The sequence below is a fragment of the Passer montanus genome, unplaced genomic scaffold, assembly GCF_014805655.1.
Source record: "Passer montanus isolate IOZ18808 unplaced genomic scaffold, ASM1480565v1 scaffold18, whole genome shotgun sequence".
In the NCBI taxonomy this organism is placed as follows: Eukaryota; Metazoa; Chordata; class Aves; order Passeriformes; family Passeridae; genus Passer; species Passer montanus.
This window is the reverse complement of record NW_024365381.1, coordinates 8,829,079-8,847,953: the sequence shown is the minus strand read 5'-3', so window position 1 is coordinate 8,847,953 and position 18,875 is coordinate 8,829,079. Positions and strand designations below refer to the sequence as shown.

Here is an 18,875-nt window from a genome sequence, read left to right as displayed (position 1 = left end):
TCTTGTATGATATCTTTCCTTCATCTCCTTGAAAGAGGAACAATCGCTTTTTGATTTGTATGAGTAATTTATCTTAAGTACTGGAAAAGATCAAAACCCTTTGTATCCTCTGAGGAACACCTAAATGGTCTGGTATGAATTCCCTCAGAGTTTATGAAAGCAGAATCTCACTACACCACTGAGGGGTGGTGAAGCACTGTCAAAAATCCCTATTTTCTTCCTAAATTACCTCATCTTTCTCTTAAACCCAGAGAAACCTATTAAAAAGTATCACACCCAGCTGTGAAGCTAGTGCCCACATTTAATCATTCTTCAGAAGGCCTTTTAAGGTCATTTGGATATCAGGAATTAAAAACTATTTGGGAAAACAGATTGGTATCTCATTATCCAGCTTCCTTTTGTACCTACTGATCCTTTTCACCCCTTTACTGCTTCAAATAGTAAATGTTTCCTTATTGCTCAGCATTTCTTGATCCAAATGACTGGATCTAAAGGACAGGGCTCAAAGATGCCATCTGGACAAATGGTTAAAATTTGAACTCATTATTAGAGTTGAACTAGGATTTTTGGAGTAAACCAGGTATTCAAAGGCAGAGCCTTTTAGAAGGATCTGATAGTTTTAATAAAACTATTGCTAGGATGTTTTGTGGGTTCAAACAGAAATTCTAGCTGATGAGACATACTCATTCACAAATAAGTGAAAGACAGAAGATTGCTGAAGTGCAGGAGAGCAAGCTGAACTAAGGATTTGCCTTTTGTCCTACATTTCAGGAAAAGTTCTCTTGAATATCAGCCACAAGATGTTCTGAAGTAGGGAATCCCTCAGCCTCTCCTGTGGGAACTGTCCTACCTTAATTATTTACATAAACAGGGAGATAACACATTTCAGCATAAGAAGAGAGAGGTCTAAATTGTAATTTTTGTCCTTGTTGTTTTAGAAGCTCATTTTGAAGTTGTAGCCTTTTCAGAAGTTTCTAGAAAGAGAAGATTATTTTCGAGAACTGGTGATCTTGTCCTTGGGCTGAAGTGGCCTTGGAAAATACACCTGGAGGTTAACAAAGTGAGCTGGGCCTATTCCTTGTTGACAAAGAAGAAAAAGAGAGTCTTCTAAGCATTTGAGGTAGCTGAAATCAGCCTTAGAAAATTCTTCAGCATCCTGGATGAGGCTGGATTCTAGAAGGCAGGGATTATGAATTCTGTACCAATCAAATAGTCTGCAGTGAGAGTCCTAGAGCTGCAGCCCTACAAAGCTCAGCCAGGAAGGTAAGTAGCTTCTAGTCTCCTGAAGTCTCCAAGACTCTCTGAAATCAGCCTAAAAGGATGGTCTCCAGCAGGAACTACCCTGAAGATTAACAGATGGAGTCTGCACAGTGGATCCTGGTGGTTACCAAGGACTGCTGCAGGCATCTAGCACATCCATATTGATGTTGGCACCACAGGGATATTATTAAGCCTGCATGCCAGATGGAAATGCTTGGTAAAGCCACACACCTGAATCTCCTTGAGAGGCAGGGGATGATCCTGGTGTGATCAAGTTTGCTTGCAGGCAGATCACTGGGTCTAGGACGGGTGCTAGGGCTTCTTTACCCCTTCCTTTGTATTATTGGTAGAGATGTGAGTTACTGAAAATAGCAGAGGGAGGCATTGTCATTGCATGTCAATGTGATAGCAGGAAATATGCATCTCTTGTAACTGCAGTGCAGCAGAAGACATCTCTGTGATTGGCTGTACAGCTGTGTCTGGTGTATGCTTCCCTGGTGGTGTGGCTGTCCCAGCTGTCCTTTGTCAACGTGGCTGGAGTTTTGGTAGAACAGAGGGATTGTATTTTACGTGTGGAGAGAGTGGAGCTGTGCTGAAGTGACAGGAGATGGTAGTTAGTACGTATTATTTTCTCTTTGAATATTCACCCATCCTTTTTCAGCCACAGCAAAACTGACAGCACATAACAAACCTTCTTCAGAGAAGCTTGACTTTCAGCAATTCTCTGAAATAAGGTAGGTTTGCTGAATAAAGGATAAAATGAGAACAGTTTTAAAATAATCAGTGAATAATTCAAGACTAAAGCTTTTCAGGTCCATCTCCAGGCGCATGTGACTTCTTATCATAAAGTTATTAAATTCTAGGAAGCTCTTCTTAGCCTGAAGGCTATCATAGAGAAAGGATTAAACACCAGAGAAAGGAGGTTCAGGTGGCATTTGAGTCACAGTCAAAAGCAGCAAGAGCTGTTTATAAAAACCAAACTTTAGCAAATCCTAAGTAGACAAATAATGCTGATGTCTTCCTTAGTCAGCTGCCTCTGTTGCCGAGGAGGTAGGTGTTTTGTTGAGTGAAAATCTATGTGCAATTCTGTTAATGGCAGGGGAGACAATGCTCCAAACAGACATAAAAGACAGCAGAAAATGAAGAAACAAACAAATAAACAGCCACAGGACATAAAAGAACATCAGGAAAGCTTTATTTCCTGGTGCCTGAGCCAGTCCTCAGTGAAGCTGATGGAAAGACTTGCTTCATTGCAGCAGCCTTTGAATGTTGTTAGCTCCATGGAGAACAGGCTGTGTTTGTTTTCTGGTTTTTAGCTGCCACATATGTTTAAAAGAAGCTTATTTATAAAGATGCCCTGCACCCATAAATTTATACTCATGTTTTCAGATGGATGTAATTTTTCATCTTGTTTCTGCCTATATGCATGTACAGTTTTGACTGCATGCACTTAATAAATTGCTGTATTGCATTCCTGATGTGGTGTCTCTGCAGCAGTAAAACAACATTTCTAGGTGTAGGTTGTGTATAAGTTGAAATTTATAAAGTCTTTGGGAATTCCTCAGAATAAAGACTTCTATAAAAATGTTTTTCCCTCCACTGTTAACTTCTATAGCCTTACTATCCTGAACAGCCCAACAAAAATTGCTACTGGGATAACTTTTTATATGTACTTTTCAGCTCTCAGTCCATCTTCTTTCCCCATTTATCTATTTGTGCAGGGGAATAACATGAGTTGGCAGGTAACTTGAAACTGAAATCAATCCCCCTCCCCCCATAAATGGCAAGATTTTAGCACATCACTTCAATTTTTTGCAAAAGGTCTGATTTTGTTGCAATATATACCTCCGCAGCTATTTTAGGTTTTCCATATAATGTGATGCATAAAAGTGAAGATATTTTAAGAGGAAATTTAACAAAAGAAAAATATCCTAAGCTCTCTAGGGCTGGTGTAAATGTGATGGGTTTATCCACATGCTTTTGCATCTGTCTTAATAAACTGAAACTCCTGCTTCCTTATCAGTTATAAATGAGCATAATACCTTAGGACTAGATTAATTTACACTGTCTGGGGAGTTCATTCCTAGTTACACCATCATGGAGCCTTTGAGTGTGTGCAAATGCCTGAGAATGGTGCCTCCTTTCCATGAATGAAGATGGCAAAAAATACCCCTGTCCTTTTGACCACAGCCTGATGATAAATGTGTGAGGAGTGTAACGAACTGTTTGAATAAGTTGAAAGGCTTTTGAGACTGGAACCTTTTGCTTAGGAGTCCTGCCAACACTATCGTACTGAAGAACTTTCTCCATTTCTCTGAGTTCCTGTATTTTCCCTCCTCATTGTATCTCCATCTGCAGCAACCTGATTCTCACTAATGTTAGGAAACAAGGCTTGAGACTGAAACACAAGATTTTTCTGGTTAGCTATGCAAAAATAGAAATAGCTATGGAAAAATAGACACTCTTAATATCTGTCCCTCTATGCTTATGGGTTGGCCTGGTCATGCTGAGCATGTCCACAACACTTGAAAGGATGACCTTGTTAAGCAACAGCTGTTCTCAGCCAGTGGTCTTGAAACAGCATCTGCTAGGAGAAGGCAATTCCTCTTCATGCCATCACGCTAATAGGAATGAATCACAGTTGTTCATTCATTTGGTGGGAGATTCTTTATTTTAAATGCCATTAACACGTCCAGGCTCAATTAACTCAGTTTTCCCCCAATAGTCATCTGTTATGAGGCCACTTGCTATCTACCCTGTCACCCTGAAGCTGTTGGCTGTACTTACAAGTGCTTGTTACAAAGACCTTCATGCTCAAGAGGGCACTGCCATGCTGCAGTGTTAGTACACGACTAATCAGTGGTGCCACTCAGAACTCAGCTCTGAATGTGGTTCAACAAGATGTCACACTTGCAGCCACTGTCTCTCCACTGGTGGCCTGGCCAGTGAAGCTGAAACAGTGCTGTGAGTGCTGAGGTGCTGTGAGCCAGCTGTCTCATTTGACCCAGAGCTACCTACCCCATCATCTGTGCATGCAGACTGCTGCAGAAAGACAACTCTGTACTTCTACCACATGTCCACAGAAGTGACTGTTATGCTTCTAACTAGCTTCACAAGGGGAGCAAGACCATAGGTATTGGTTTCTCCTTTCAATGCTTTCCTTTTTTCTTCACTCCTGGCTAGTCTCAGATAGATGGTGCAGATGCTACCTCTACTTTACGACACCCATGGTCCTGGAGAAGACCTGTAGGAGTTGCAGGACAAAAAAGGATTGCATAGGAGAATGGGGGAATTTCAGTTGCTTAAAATAATTTAAAATTCCTTTGACTTGGCTCTACCTTCCTGACTTTGACTCAGGTTGCTATCTCCCAGAACACAGCTTCATTACTGAGCTCATTTATCCTCATCTACAGTTTCTCAGCTATAGCCTTTCCTCTCTAAGTCACAGGCCATTCCTGTCTCTGCTGAATATGTGCTGCAGGCAGCTTTACAGCCCAGTGGCACTTCATCTATTCTTTATTCCCACAGGCTACTTAAATTCCTAGAGTAGAAGCTGTAATTTTTACACAGTAAGTATACTTAGTAAGTATACAGTAAGTATATATTACAGCCCAGTGGCACTTCATCTATTCTTTATTCCCACAGGCTACTTAAATTGCTAGAGTAGAAACTGTAATTTTTACACAGTAAGTATACTATAAATCTGTTTCAAGCAATTGACCCTAGCATGCCAAGTCCACCAAGGTGAGACTGTACCTTCAGGTGTGTGGTGATGTCTGTTCTGTCTCAGAAATGTTATTTTCAGTGTACACACTATGTGCAGCAGCTGATTGGGGTCTAGAGCTATAGGTATGTTCCTTGTTGATGCACTCAAGTTCCCTTAGCTCTGCCAGCACTGGGCAGTTATGCTGCCAGGTTAGTTTTCATGAGGTGGCAAAAAAGATGCCCCTGTGCATTGGGTTACTGGTTTATTCAGGATGTGTCAAAGAACTACATGGATTGAATTGCCATTTTCTCTTTCTACATATGTGTTTTGGCTGCTTTAGCATAGCCTGCAGGCCTTGCCTGGGTATATGCTGGTGTGCACCTAATGGCCTTATTCTGAAATTCTGCTGAGGATACCCTAAGCTGCATTGTGTAGTCCTTGTAGCAGCAATTTTATGCAAATACTGTAATGATTCCCAGTGAGTTCTAAAGTCTTTGCTCTTAAATTGCTCTGAGGTATGTGTTAGACTCCTCAAGCGCCAATAAAACCCCTCTGCATTCTTTAAGAGACACCAAGGGGAATTCTGTACAGTAGCTCAAATGGATACATGCCCCATGTGGATGCCACCTCATCTTTAGCAAGTCTGCTAAGTGGAAGAGGCAGTGGGTGGTTCAACAGATGTTTAGTGCTGAACTCTCCAAGCCTCAGTTTGAAGACAAGAATTGAAGTAGTTAGCTTGTATTGTTTGAGGAATGTTATGTTGTTCTGTTCATCATGATTTTCATGGATTGGAGCACCACATGGTGCCCCTGAGAGGGCTCACTTACAAAAATATCCTCAGTGCCTTGAGTTACACTTCTGTGCATGGTTTGAATTGCCCCAGTTGCATCATCCAGCACAGCACAGAACGTATTACATTTGAGAGTTTTCTCTTAGGATCTACAAATGATCAGCCTTTCTCTATATTTTGAAAGGGGCTCATCCTATTAGACTATCAGATAATTAGTATATGCCCATAGATCCAAAGCACTCTCAAAATGGAGCACATTGATAACAGTGTCTTCTAGAAGGCAGGAGACTCAGCATACTCCATTGCTGGATGGTATTTCAGCCCACATTGCCCAGCTGCTAGGCTGTTCCCCTGCCCACTGCAAAGCTTTACAGGGAAATGTTAAAGCCCTGCCCAGCAGGGATAGGTAGCTTCTAGGACACTTAGGGGAGGGGAGAGGGTGCAGAGCAGTTTGTACATTTTAACTGGTTTGTGCATTTGCCTGTTTAGTGCAAAATGATACAGCTTAAGATATTTGGAGGATATTTCCATATTCCAAATCAGTTGTTTATTGATGAGGTGAAATCCTGGTGTGGGTTTGGCAGCTGCCTAGAAAAAGCACCCAACTGTCAGGTCCAATTTCTGCTGCCCATTTGGCTTCAGCCACGGATGGCTGAATGGCTGTTCCCACTTGACTCTGCAGGTGCCAGCTGGGTCACTCACAGCTCTTACACAGAGTCCCCAGAAGATGCTGCAGCTATGGGAGACTTGGCTTTCTGTCAGCAGGTGCTGCTCAGTGGAAGCTGCAAGTACATGCAGCCTTTGTCCAAGTGCCTGAAGCGAGAACTGGTCTCAGGCAATCAGAAGCTGTGCTTGCTGCAATTTCTGACCTGTAACAGTTTATTATTTATTTACATCTCCTGCCAGAGTTAGTACGTGACATAGCACAGACAAGTTAATCCCCTTCAACAGAGAAAACCGCACTTCTTCAACAAAAAAAAACCCATGTGAAATCTTCAACTCTAAAAACATCAGGAAAAGGGTTCTGCTGATAGAAACAATGGGTGGTGACAGCATTCAATGAATTTATCATTCCAGGGAGCGGTTTTCAGTGGAGAATTTCTCAGAAGAGCTGCAGTAGGTAGATTTTTCTGTGACTTCATATGCAGTTGGAAAACACCCACTTCATCTTGCTTTTGCTGTTTTATTTAAACTCAATTGGCTTAATCCCATGGCAGCCAGGTTCATTTGGTACTTCTCCATTAGCTAAGCACTGCTGGATGCTCCAGCACAATATGCTTTATGTCAAGGAGTGAAAAACACAGAAGCAGATTGTAGTGTTGGTAGCATTCCCTGCCATTGCCCTTTTGTTCCTATTGAACATTGTGTTCTGCCACGGAATAGTAATGAGGCTACACTGACAAGAGGTGACATGACAAGCAAGACTGAGGTAAGAGAAACCACTTTGACTTCATCATTATCCTTGAGCTCTGCAAACTGCCCTTTGTTGCTTGGTGGCCCAATGCCCACACATCTTCATTCTTTTTCTGGCTCTTCCTTGCCTTATTGATTCATTCTGGGTGAAGAAGCTCCTGTAAAAAAAGGCAAACACCTCAGCATTGCTTCTACATTGGGAAGTGCTATTTCAGTTGCTAGGGGATGTGCTTAGAAAATAAATCCAACTCTTAAAAACAGTATTTCCATTTCAGGCCATCTTATGCTGTTCTGTTATTTCAGCTAATTTTCCAAAGAATCTTACCTTGGTTTCGTTGTTCTATCTATTAATATCTAGGAGGAAGTCTTAATTAAAACGTTAAACTGCTTGATAACTAAACTCACATGCATGCATACATCACAAGGAGCCTGAGACATTTTCTATGGCAATATGTTGCCTAAGTTCCTGAAGAGGAAGAAAGAGGAATGCTACAAAATCTGAGGGAAATTGTAGTGCAACTTGTGATTGGCTGAGGTCAAAGTAGTGTAGTGTAGGTAAAAAATGTTTGAGTAGAACACATCAAATGGAGTCTTAAACTTCAACAGCATTCTTGTGAAAATTGTCTGATATGTCTGGTGAGAAAATCAAATGGATCAGCAAATTTTCTATGAATGAGTCTCAAGCATATGTGGAGAGGTTATCCACTTAAAGGTTCAGGCAATAGCTCTAGCAATAGAAATCAGTGAATCTAGATGGAGATAAAAAATTGTTAATTAAGTGTCTCCAGATTAAAAACTTCAAAAACACAGATTCATATAGCTGTGTCTAAGGTTAAGTGGAATGCAGCATTGGTGAGAACCGAAATAGAAGTCCTTGGAGTGCATTAGGTAAAGAACAGTCAAAGCTTGCAAGTAATTTTAGCAGCTAAATGGCTCTGCTCATTCTCAGATACCTAATGATAATGTCTCCAATTTCACACATTGATTTTTAAACAATGCGTGTCAAAATAAAGTGAGTTCTGTAGTCAAATTAGCACAGTCACAGGTTTGCTGCCCTCTCCACACCTCACTGGAAATGCCACACTGTTGGAGCAAGCTAATTCCCTTATGCTCAAGGTGAGTGTTGGAGTGGAGCTTGGAGTGTTCTGCCCAAGCCATATGCAGGAAGGAACAGCTGCTCATCAGCTGTAACACAGCACAGCCCATCCTCTAGAAAATGTTCCATTCTCCCTGAAAACTTCTTGAAACCTCTAAGCTCTACATTACCTGGACTATAAGAGACTTTTCACAAAATCATCATCTTAGTGGACTCCAGACAAACACCCTTTGAGTTTTTGCAGTCCTTAGTATTAAATTAAGTGTGGTTTTAGTCAGAAAATGGGTGGCAGGAAGAGCAGAGGAATTTAGTATTGGCAAAAGGTACAGTATGGACAACCCTGGAACCACTGATTCATGTAAATTGTGGGACAAGGTCTGTGGGGTGGAGTTTCCTCTCTGTCTCTCTTGTTCCATTGGAAACAACGCAGGGAGGGAAGGAGAATTCAGGTATTATGACTCCTCAACATGCTACGGACTTTAGGCTCTAGTATACCAGTGTAGGGCCCTACACAGAGGCAGTAAATTTACTAAAGACAGGCTCCTGAGGCATGCCTGCTGATCAGTTCCCTGTGTCTCTTCTGTGCCTGGTAAGGAATATAGTAAAATGTAAAGGGAAACATATTTAATGTGGTCTAAGCCACACAGCTATTAAAATCTGGCACCCGTATGTCTGCGTGGCTAAATGCTACAAAATAAACGGTCTGCAGAGTAAAGCAAGTTGTTTCATTGTGCTGAATTTGATATGACCTTGGAAAACAGTATCCGTGCTAGCAGACTGTAATCCAAATCAGTGTATGATGGAACAGAGATACTTACAACCTAGGCTGGGGTTTTTTCTTGTTGCTTTCCCCCCCCCCCCCCCCCCCCCCCCCCACACAAATCCTGTCCGCCTCTGGATGCAGGTGTAGGAATATAGTTGCCTCAGATGACCACATGGCTTTAGCGTGTTATTGAAAAAAAATACTTTCAACCTAAGGTGGGGTTTTTTCTTTTTGCTTTCCCCCCCCCCCGCCCCGCCACATTAGGAAATACCATATGAGGAGAAATTAAGAGGGTGGTATGGTAGGATAGGAAAAAGATGCCCAGATACTGTAATTTTACTGAACCACTGTGTCAGCCCAAGGAAGAAAAGGGACGAACAAGAACAGCTTCTAAGGCATCTCCATCAACCTAGGCATACTCAGCTTCTGGGCTCCTCAAGGTCTGGCCAGCAACAGCTTAAATATTTTTTTCCAGACTTTTTGAGCTACTTGCTAAAGGAATGTCACTGTCTTAGTTGAGAAACAGCAGCAGGAATGTTCTTTTACCCATGGACTGCCTAGAGAACAGAGTCACCAAATCCGCTGAGGGCCATGAACTGTTTTTCCTGGTCTCTGTTATGATGCTGACAAAACCTACAGCTGGCACGGGTCCCTGTGCATGTCAGTGTGGAAGTTGGCAGTAACAGCTGTTTCTGATTGCAGGAGATGCTCCTTTCTGTCCTGAGCAACAGGGAATTCGCCCTGTTGAGGTGGTGGTGTGGATGGGGATGACATTGCCTCTACGCTTGCTTTGGCACTATTAACCATGCTCCCTTTTGGTTTACTCCACAGATATTATGTGGGAAAGAGATCCCCCGCTGGGTGAACCGCCTGGCCTACTTCAGCTCATGCATCCCCTTCCTCCAGAGCTGCCTCCCCAAGGAATGGCTGACCCCAGCAGCCCTGCAGAGCCACATCAGCCTTGGTCTCCACAAGGAGGAACAAGGGGACACAACGGATGAGGAGTCCCCCTCCACCTCTGCAGCCCCCTCAGCCTCAGGCACATCACGAACCTGCAGACATACACGGGTCTAAACTGCCTAGTTTGCCCCCAGATAACATCCCTGCACTCTTGTATTTATTTCTCACACCCTTTTGCATACACTGGTTTCTCTCTTCAACAGAAAACAGAGGGGAGAGAAGACCCTTTCCGCTTCAGTCCCTTTTCCAAGGACTGCCACTACAGTTGCTTGGCAAAATGACTGTGAACCCCAACACAGAACTGAGGATTGTGGTGACTAAACTGTTATCACCTCCAGGGGCCTCCATGATCCTTGACCTACAGAGAACTGCTGACTCTCTCAGGCATGAGAGCATGTGTATGGGCAGAGTGCACATACTGTGATGTTCCTTCTCTGGAACTGTTTTATCTTTTTACCTTTCCCTCCACCCATTTAAGCTCAGCAGTCTCTTCTCTATTTTGACTGGGTTTTTGCTTCCCCAATGACAAATCACCTGCCCACACCCAGTGAAGGAACCAGAGCCAGAACTCAACCTTCTCATCTCTTAGACCAGCAACAATCTCCACTCAGATCCATCCCTTTTGTAATTATCAGGTTTCTAACTCATGTGAAGGACAAATGAAAGGTGCTCCTGTTCTACAACCACCTGTTTTCAGTACTCAAATTTAAGAGCTTAAATGATTGTCCTACTCTTGAAAATAATAACAAAGAACCTAGAAAATGAATGTTTTACTGTGGCTTTTCTTTGGGGTCAAAAAGAGCATGGGGCTGTGGTGATTAGAGGCAGCTACTAAGTAGATGCAGAGATGACTTGACCATATTGGTGCTTTTTGGCACAGATCCCTCTGTTTTCCTAATCCTAGGCAGTGTTCCTGGTTTCCTTTCCACTTCCACCACCCCCCCCACACACACACACACCCCCACCCCCTGAGATTCCCCAGGGAGTCTCTCTCCTAGCTGACATTTGCTGGCTGTATTTGAGAAAATGGCCTTCCTGAGCACACAGAAGAGGAGAGTGAATCTGTTTGGAAGGTCAGTATTTCCTTCAGATTTTCCTCCTGCACTCACAGACATAAAAACATGGCTTCAGAGCCATCCTTCCCTAGCCTATTTTCGAGCCAACCCAAGAAGGTAAAAAACAAATGGTGAACCCAAAGAATGTCAACCTGTTCCTTTCTCCTCTCTTTTCAGAGGTGGAGGGGGAAACTTAGGGCCACATCTGGAAAGCACAAATGACCCTTCCAATGCATGGGCCACCATGGTGCCTTCTGCTGTGTGTGGAACGAAAAATGGACAGAGCTGGCTCACTGGCCTCTCCAAGCTGGCTCCTGACAAGAATCTGGTCCTTGGATGTATTTATGCTAATTCTGACAGCTGATGAGAAAGCAAAGAATGAGGAAAGGAGACATGTACACTAACTCTTCCACTCAATTACCTCACTAGGAATTCCAGTCAGAAGGTGTAGGAAAGAATGAAAGGGGAAATCCAGGTCCCCTCCCTCCCTTGCAACTTCTCTTGGCTACACAAAGGAGGATGAAAAAGGAACAGGCACTGTGTTGAGAGGGAGTTGCCATTTTAGAAATTGTGTTCTCAACAGCTACTACCAAGTCAGAACTTCCATCCTGAACCCAGAGGGAGCTACAAGCCCTTAAGATGTTGGTTGTTTCCTTTTTTTGGTCACAAATGCATGATAAATCCAACCAGCTGTTTCTTTAGCTCAGGTATACAGGAGTGTGTGCTTTCAGGGCTGAAGGTCTCAGCTATGACGTGCATCATGTCTGCACAGACAACATTTAATGGTTTGTTATATCTGCATGCCCTTAGTGAAGCAGGAGGCTCTGGAGAGATCTGCTGGATGGAAATGTAACTCACAGGATGGCCTTGCTCCATTGCCTCCTGAAGTGATGCGTGTTTAGGCAACAACACCTTTACAACATGCCTCTCCTTTTCATCCTCTGTACAAACTGCTGCAAGTTCTGTACTGAACTAAAGTCATGTTCCTTATTAACCTTGGCTACCCACAGCCAGTGCTGCATTGTGAGCAATTCTGCAGCTCCTGGTAACCAGTCCAATACTGACCTTGATTAGCATGGCTTGTCCAGGGATGTTTAATATGATTTCCATCATGATCTCCATGCCACTGCCCAGAAACCATATTGCACAATGTACCATTTCACTCTGTATTCTCCTGCAGCCGTGGCCACTGCAGCCTAAACCATTGCAGCACTGCAAGCTTCATTTGTCTGAAGTTCCCAGGGTTTCTGCCAACAGCCAGCAGCACATTATTTGCAATGAATTTTAAAGGTCCTTCTCAGGGGGAAAGTGAGAAGAGGCTTTCCCAGAGCATTTGTCTAGGCCAGGGCAACTGCAGTCAGAAACACCTCGTTCCCTTTGCTGTAACAAAAGCTAGTCAGCCATCACCCTTGTGTTTCTGCTCTGCACCTTCAGATGAAGCATCATGTATACATCTAGGAGATGGGCTCCAGAGTCACATTTCACACAGAAAACCCTCTCACAGTACTTCACAAAGTAAAAAAATGCTTAACTGGATGAAAACCTGGACAAGAAAACCACATTTAGCCTACTTGGGAACATAAATATGTGCTTGAAATATTGGAAACAACATTTGGGGCAAGCTGTGAATGTCATAAAGCCCCCAGACGTTTGTTTGCCCACTTTTATGTTTGTCTGTTTATGACAGTATCGGTCACATCAAGGAGGCATCAAACCTCTGCTGTAAATCAAACCCAGAATATATTCCAATCTTCAAAATTCTCTGTTCAAGGTGACTGATCAACCAATAATGAAAAGAACAAAGTGACACTGTGGAAATAAAATATATATTGATGATGGCTTTACCTCTGTAATTTAACAGCATTTTAGATTATTAAACAGTAAGACATTTTAACACCCTAATTTACTGTTCATCTCTGGCACAGCATGTTTGTCTTAGGCTTTTTTATTATCCTTCCAATTACTACAAAATTGTTATTACATAATTATATCATATTTGTATTTAATTACACATCTACTTTCTCTTGCTGCTTTCTCTGCATAACACCATGTGGAAAATTTTAAATACCCACAGCAGTTATCAGTGAACAAGAACACCGTATGAATCTTAACAAGAGCACCCCATAGCAGTGGAAGAAACTCTTAACCCTTCTTCTTACAGCCAGAACTTTTGGCATATTTTTAGAAGCTGGGATGAGAGGGCACCAGTTCTGCACATGGGCATCAGCAGCGGTGGGTTATATCTCTAGCAGTGACCTAATAGTATTCAGGTGGGACACTGAGACTGGAGGTGAGGTTAGCCTGACACTGGAATATTAGAGGGACAGAACAAACTGTTGCTAGGGAAGGCATGAAGGGAGGGAAACAAGTAATAACCTCATTTCTCAGCTCTCTCATGTCTTTATCTATAGTAGCAACTTTCTTAATTTCATGGCATTATTCTTTCTGGTTTCTTTCTGGTCAGTTGTCTTCCTCTTCACAAGTCTGTGATTTGAGGCCTATTTTTCTGAACCTCTTTACAAGGGACACTTGTGTTTTCAGAGGCCCTGGGTGTGCTGGTTTCCCAGCACTGAGCCTGTGCTCTGTGATGAGTTCATCCCAGCACAGCATGGGGATGGACACTGACAGACCTGTTCTCCTGTCTCGCTGCTCCCAGCTGAGAGTTTGCATCTCCATCTCTGGAATTCACACCCATGCTGCCTTTGTGTTACTGAGGTACTCAAGAAATAGTCACTGCCTGCCATGTTGTTTTTTATTCTTCAGTTCTGTTTCTTTCTCTCTGGATTGGTAGGGCTCTCAGAACAAGTCAGTGGATATTAGATTGCAATAATATTAGCTTATCTTATTATATGTGTTTGATTTTATTCTTATTTTAGTTTGTATATATGTGCCATCTAATTAACATGGTCAGAAAACTTTATTAAGTACCTCCACCACTTCCTTGATTAATGGAGAAAACCAAAGAAAGGGATCATCAATGTTCCATCTTCAAATGTTTTTAAATTACTCTTTGAGTTGAGGCAGCAGGTGTATCCACTTCGTCCCTGCCCTGCATGCCATCAGCAATGACTTGGGATGTGAAAAGGCTGTGTAGTGATTCAGAAGTATGTGAATGTAAAAGAGGACCTGACAGTCTCCTGTTTCCATCTGGCGATTGTCACAGGCTACCAGAACAGGGCAGAACCTCTGGCTACAATGATTTGTAAAAACATTGCCGCCCATGCCTGGGGAACGGCTGCTCTTGTCTGTATCAGGTCAGCGCTCCAACACGGTGCGTGTGGCTGTGGCTGAGGCGTGTTGGGGTGGATGGCACAGCACATTTCATTCCTAGCACATACGAAGGATTATTGGCTCTAAATATTAGAGTAAGGCTTTTCACTAGCACGGTTGTAGCCAACTTTGTTTTTAAAAGCTTCTTTTCGGTTCATTTTGACTGGGACAATGCAGAAAAACAGACGATCACGGTCATCAACCTTCTTTGCTTAGGAAAGCAGGCTGCAGAATGAAAAGCTGCAGCTCCTGCCTAGGCCCGCTCACTGTGCTCATCAACGAGCAGTGAAGGAAAGCGTGACGGGGTGTGTGGGATGCGAGCGCCGGGCGATGTGCGGAGGGAAGGGGGCCGGCCTGAGCCGTGGCCGAGCCCCAGCGCTGCCGCAGCGGAACCGCCGTGCCCGGGCGCGGTGCCGCGGCGGAGGGGCCGCGGAGGCGGCGGAGCCGCGTCCCGCCGGAAGCGCCGGGGCCGGGCCGGAGGCGGGAGGGCGGTGCCGGGCCCGTGGGGCGGGAGCGGGGGATGGAGAGGCTGCGGCGGCTGTGGAAGAGCCGCACGATGACCTTCGGGGTGCCCCTGCTGGTGAGCGGCGCGGCGGTGCGCGGGGAGGCCGCTGGCGGTGCGCGGGGAGGCCGCGGGCGGAGCTCCGCGGGCGCTCGGCTGTCCCCTCCTGGGCAGCGGCTGTGCGGGGCGGAGGGGGCGGTGGGAGCAGCGTGCTGCCCGGAGCTCAGGGACACGGTTGTAAAACACACTCCTCAAGATCTTCCTAACTGGGAGCTGAGGAAAATGCGTTTTGCGGGTGGTTTGGTTTTGTTTTGGGTTTGGGTTTTCTTCCTGTGAAACACCACTTGTGTTTCCTGTTTTACTTTCTTTAGCTTTTCATTAGATTTTAAACTGCAGTGGCACTGCTGATGTAATAATTCGTATATCTAAATAAGCGGAAAGATTTTGAGTGACGTGAGTTAGGTTATAGGTGGCAGCTGTGCTCAAAGTGACGAGTGAGGCATAACTTGGAGAGCAGTTGAGCTTAGGGGAGATCACTAATGGTGAAGGATTAAAACAAAATTCTAAGACTCTCTTACACACACTACCTCTGTGGATAGTGCACATTAGGTTGCACTTCTCTGTCCTAAGTACCTGTGTTCATTAGGGGGAAAATGAAAATTCAGAGGCACTTATGGATAAAAACTCAGGAAGTAAGACAACAGCAGCACCAAGGCCAGTGTGGTTTCTGTTTGTGCAATTCATGTCTCCTTATCCGTCTATACAGTTGGTTTGGTAAAGGTAAACAAATGTCAAGGTGGATAAAGAATAAGGCAAAGGATAATTCCAATTTTATAAAGCTACTGGAGAAATCAGTGCCATCTTCCTCAAATATTCAGCAGCATGCCTTGGAAAATGGAGTGGATCAAAGAAGGACATTGACACTTGTTAGAATTAAAAAAAGTTTAAGGCCATTATTTTAAAGGGATATTACTGGTGTTCTATAGTAAAAGTTACTGATGAAGTATCTTTTCTCGAAATATTGATGAAGGCATTTGTAAGAAATGGAAACAGTTAAGCCAAGCAGACCATCAAAACAGTCTGATAATACCACAACGACATGAAATCATTTGCATCAGCAGCTCCACGCTTGCTGTTGCACACAAACTGCCTACAGCACCTCTCCTGAAGTGATGATGCACAGTGTTACAGCCTGTCAGGTATCCTGCTTGCATGCATGTGTACCTGAGAGGCTGCCCAGAACTGTGCAGCTTTCATGCTTAAACCAAATTTATTTTGGTTTCGGATTTTTCATGTATGAGTGCTCTGACAATATTCTTCAGTTTAACAGCACCTTGCTTAGATGTTAAAGGTTGAATATAGTTTTAGCTTATGGTGCTTTCATTTATGTAATTATTTGGGGCTTGCTACTTCCAGAATCAGGAAGATCAGGCAGTTTAGTATTCTCTGGTGCAATTTTAACTCCATGGAAGGCCTGGGGAAAATGCTATGTGATTAAATAATAGATACTTAGAGGTGGTGACCTAGTGGAGGAAAAAAATCACCACTGCTTTTTAATAATTAGTATATCAGATTAACTAGTGTAGTAGGTGAGGACATTCAACTGATACACACGATTCTGATTTTGATAAAACTTTCTACATTATCTTCCCTGTAAGAATTTCAGAGAAGTAGGGCAAAGATATGTATCTTACCTTTTTAGTTCTCAAAAGAATTTAAAAGATACTATGAAATGTAGTTACCACATGCTTGCCAAATTAAAAGGCATCTTTGGAGGTAAGGTAGGTCCTGTAGAAATAATGTGGGCTGTATTATCGTGAAAAACCAGAAGTGTCATTGCAAGATGGAGGAACTTGTCAAAAGTAGAGTAAAATCATGAAACAGGATTCTTCCTGTGTACTCAGTCCTCAGCTGGAGTTACTTTTTAGCTCTGTGGTGCCATTCTGCCACGGTGCCATGTGGAGGTGATGAAGATGAACTGTAAAGTCTAGAGGAAAGCAACATAAAAGGTAAAGCTGACATTCTGCCTTTAAGGAATACTTGAAGGAATTGACTTAGTTTATTGTAAACAAGTCTGCAAAGTTCTGTACATTGTACATTGAGAGTGGTGATTGCCTTTCATCACTTGGGAAAGTCCCCCCAAGACAGGTGATGGTGTGTTAGGAAAATACTGCTGTTTTTTGACAAAGCTCTCTGATACGTAATTAGGGGTTTTATGGTGAGCTTGAACAACCAGCTGGCAGCAGTGGCATGGATTGTCTCAGTTCTGCTTCAGGGCTGGAGCCAGGACTTCAGCATCTCAGGCCAGACCTGTGGTTATACTTTTGGCCATCCCCAGTGTTTTTGCAAGATTTTCCATAGGTCACAGCAGGAATTTTTAAGACTGGTTTCTTTGACTTTGTACTGCCTAATTTCATTCTGTTCCTGCTGCGACAGAGCTCTTTCCTCCAGACACAATATTATATAGAGAAATATTCTATTATATTTCTTTCCAGGGTTTCATGTCTCCCTGCCTTAAAATTATTCTCCCTTGTGAATACTTCAGAATGTTTCTGACTTGCTGCCCAAAGGCTTCCCAGGGAGTAAGAAAAAGGAAAATTCATGCAATTGTCAGTTATCCAGCTGTCTACGGAGCTCTGAAGGCACCTCTTAAGCTGAACAGAATTGTACTAAAAGATCAATTACAGCAAAAATGACAATGAATCTAGGCAAAGAATCAGAAGGAGCTCACTTCTGCAATCCTTTCAATTCTGCTGAATTTGTTAATAATACTGAAACCAAAGGTTTCTGTTAGATTATTACATTCTGTACATAATTTTCTTCTCTCTAGACTGATGCAGGACTATTCTTCAGTACTGCTGAACTTTTCATCAGTACCATGTTTGCTTTATTGGCAGGAAAACAATCAAATGGCTTTAATTTCTTGCCTTTTTATACTGCATATTTGAATGAAAAATCCCTGTGCCAAAGTCGCTAAGGCTGCAAGGTCAAAGAGATTCTGATTCAAAGAAAATGGGTGTCTCATCATCCACCCCCCAAAATATATCTGTATAAGATTTCTTACTTTTTAGTGTAAATGATTCTGATAGTTTTTTATTTGTTCATTTGGTCTTGGGGCTGCTAGAATATTTCAGTGGAGAAGGAATTTTCATGATTGGTCTTTAAACCTCATACTGACACTAGTTTTCAGAGTAAGATGTGTAAATCACAGTTTTCAGTCATACTTTCTCAGTAGCTGAAAAAAGTGTGTCTTTGTGAGCAGCAACAAAACTGTAGGGGCTGGGACTTAAACTTGCAGGAGACATTGAGTTGTGAATTTTTCTGTAACTTTATAAAATTTGCAGATATAGTATCTCTGTGTGGCATGAACAGTAAGCATGCTGGAGACAGTGATGTAACTTGGTATGGAATGTCTCAGCAGCTTGCATGTGATCAAGTGAGTAGTCCCAAAGCATTTCTGAAGATGGTACCATCTGTAGATGTTGGGATGAGCTCCAGGAACCTTACAGGTGTATCTGAAATTTGCTGTTGCAGTAGAGGGCTGTGCCACCTCTGTGGTAACTTAAACATCTTTGTCACCTATATTGACATCTCTGTTTGCTGTTTTGATTACAGGAACTCTTTCCTGATCACATAAAGTTTAACTTACAAGTCTTCAGCATTCATGGCTCTATTATAAAAGGAGAGCTTCAGTTTCTGCTGCTTTATATTCCACAACCAACTCTACCTGAGCAAAAGGGATGTGTCTGTCAATGTCATATTGCTGCAGTGATGCTTCTGTAAGATCCTGAGAGAGCAAGGCTCCTTCTCTTCCTGCTGGTGCATCCAGCATCACACCTTCCTTATGGGACACTCAACATGTAAGGTCACCTCTCTGGTACACTTGGAATATTTGAAGTGTGCTGGAAGTTAATTTTTTTCCAACAGGTTTAAATGATGGCTCTGTATCATTAAGGAAACAAATTTGGATTTAAAAATTGCAAAGTAGTAACAAATGTAAAACACATGTTAAAACCCCCCCTATTCTTTCATATGCTCACAGCACTTCCCAAGACTTGCC

General features: G+C 42.9%; 2 protein-coding genes across 4 annotated transcripts in view; both read left to right on the top strand.

Annotated features, from left to right (window-relative positions):
* Nucleotides 1-12,945, top strand: part of LOC120500234 (deubiquitinase DESI2-like) — a 73,950-nt gene extending 61,005 nt beyond the window's left edge. For all 3 annotated transcript variants that reach the window (XM_039704807.1, XM_039704808.1, XM_039704810.1), the window contains one exon: nucleotides 9,860-12,945. In XM_039704807.1, the coding sequence (XP_039560741.1) occupies nucleotides 9,860-10,102 (243 nt within the window). In that variant the 3' untranslated portion in view covers nucleotides 10,103-12,945. The remainder of the gene's footprint in view (nucleotides 1-9,859) is intronic.
* A 1,819-nt stretch (nucleotides 12,946-14,764) lies between these two features.
* Nucleotides 14,765-18,875, top strand: part of LOC120500236 (cytochrome c oxidase assembly protein COX16 homolog, mitochondrial) — a 45,525-nt gene continuing 41,414 nt past the window's right edge. Inside the window, exon 1 of the mRNA XM_039704813.1 lies at nucleotides 14,765-14,893. Within this exon, the coding sequence (XP_039560747.1) occupies nucleotides 14,834-14,893 (60 nt within the window). The 5' untranslated portion in view covers nucleotides 14,765-14,833. The remainder of the gene's footprint in view (nucleotides 14,894-18,875) is intronic.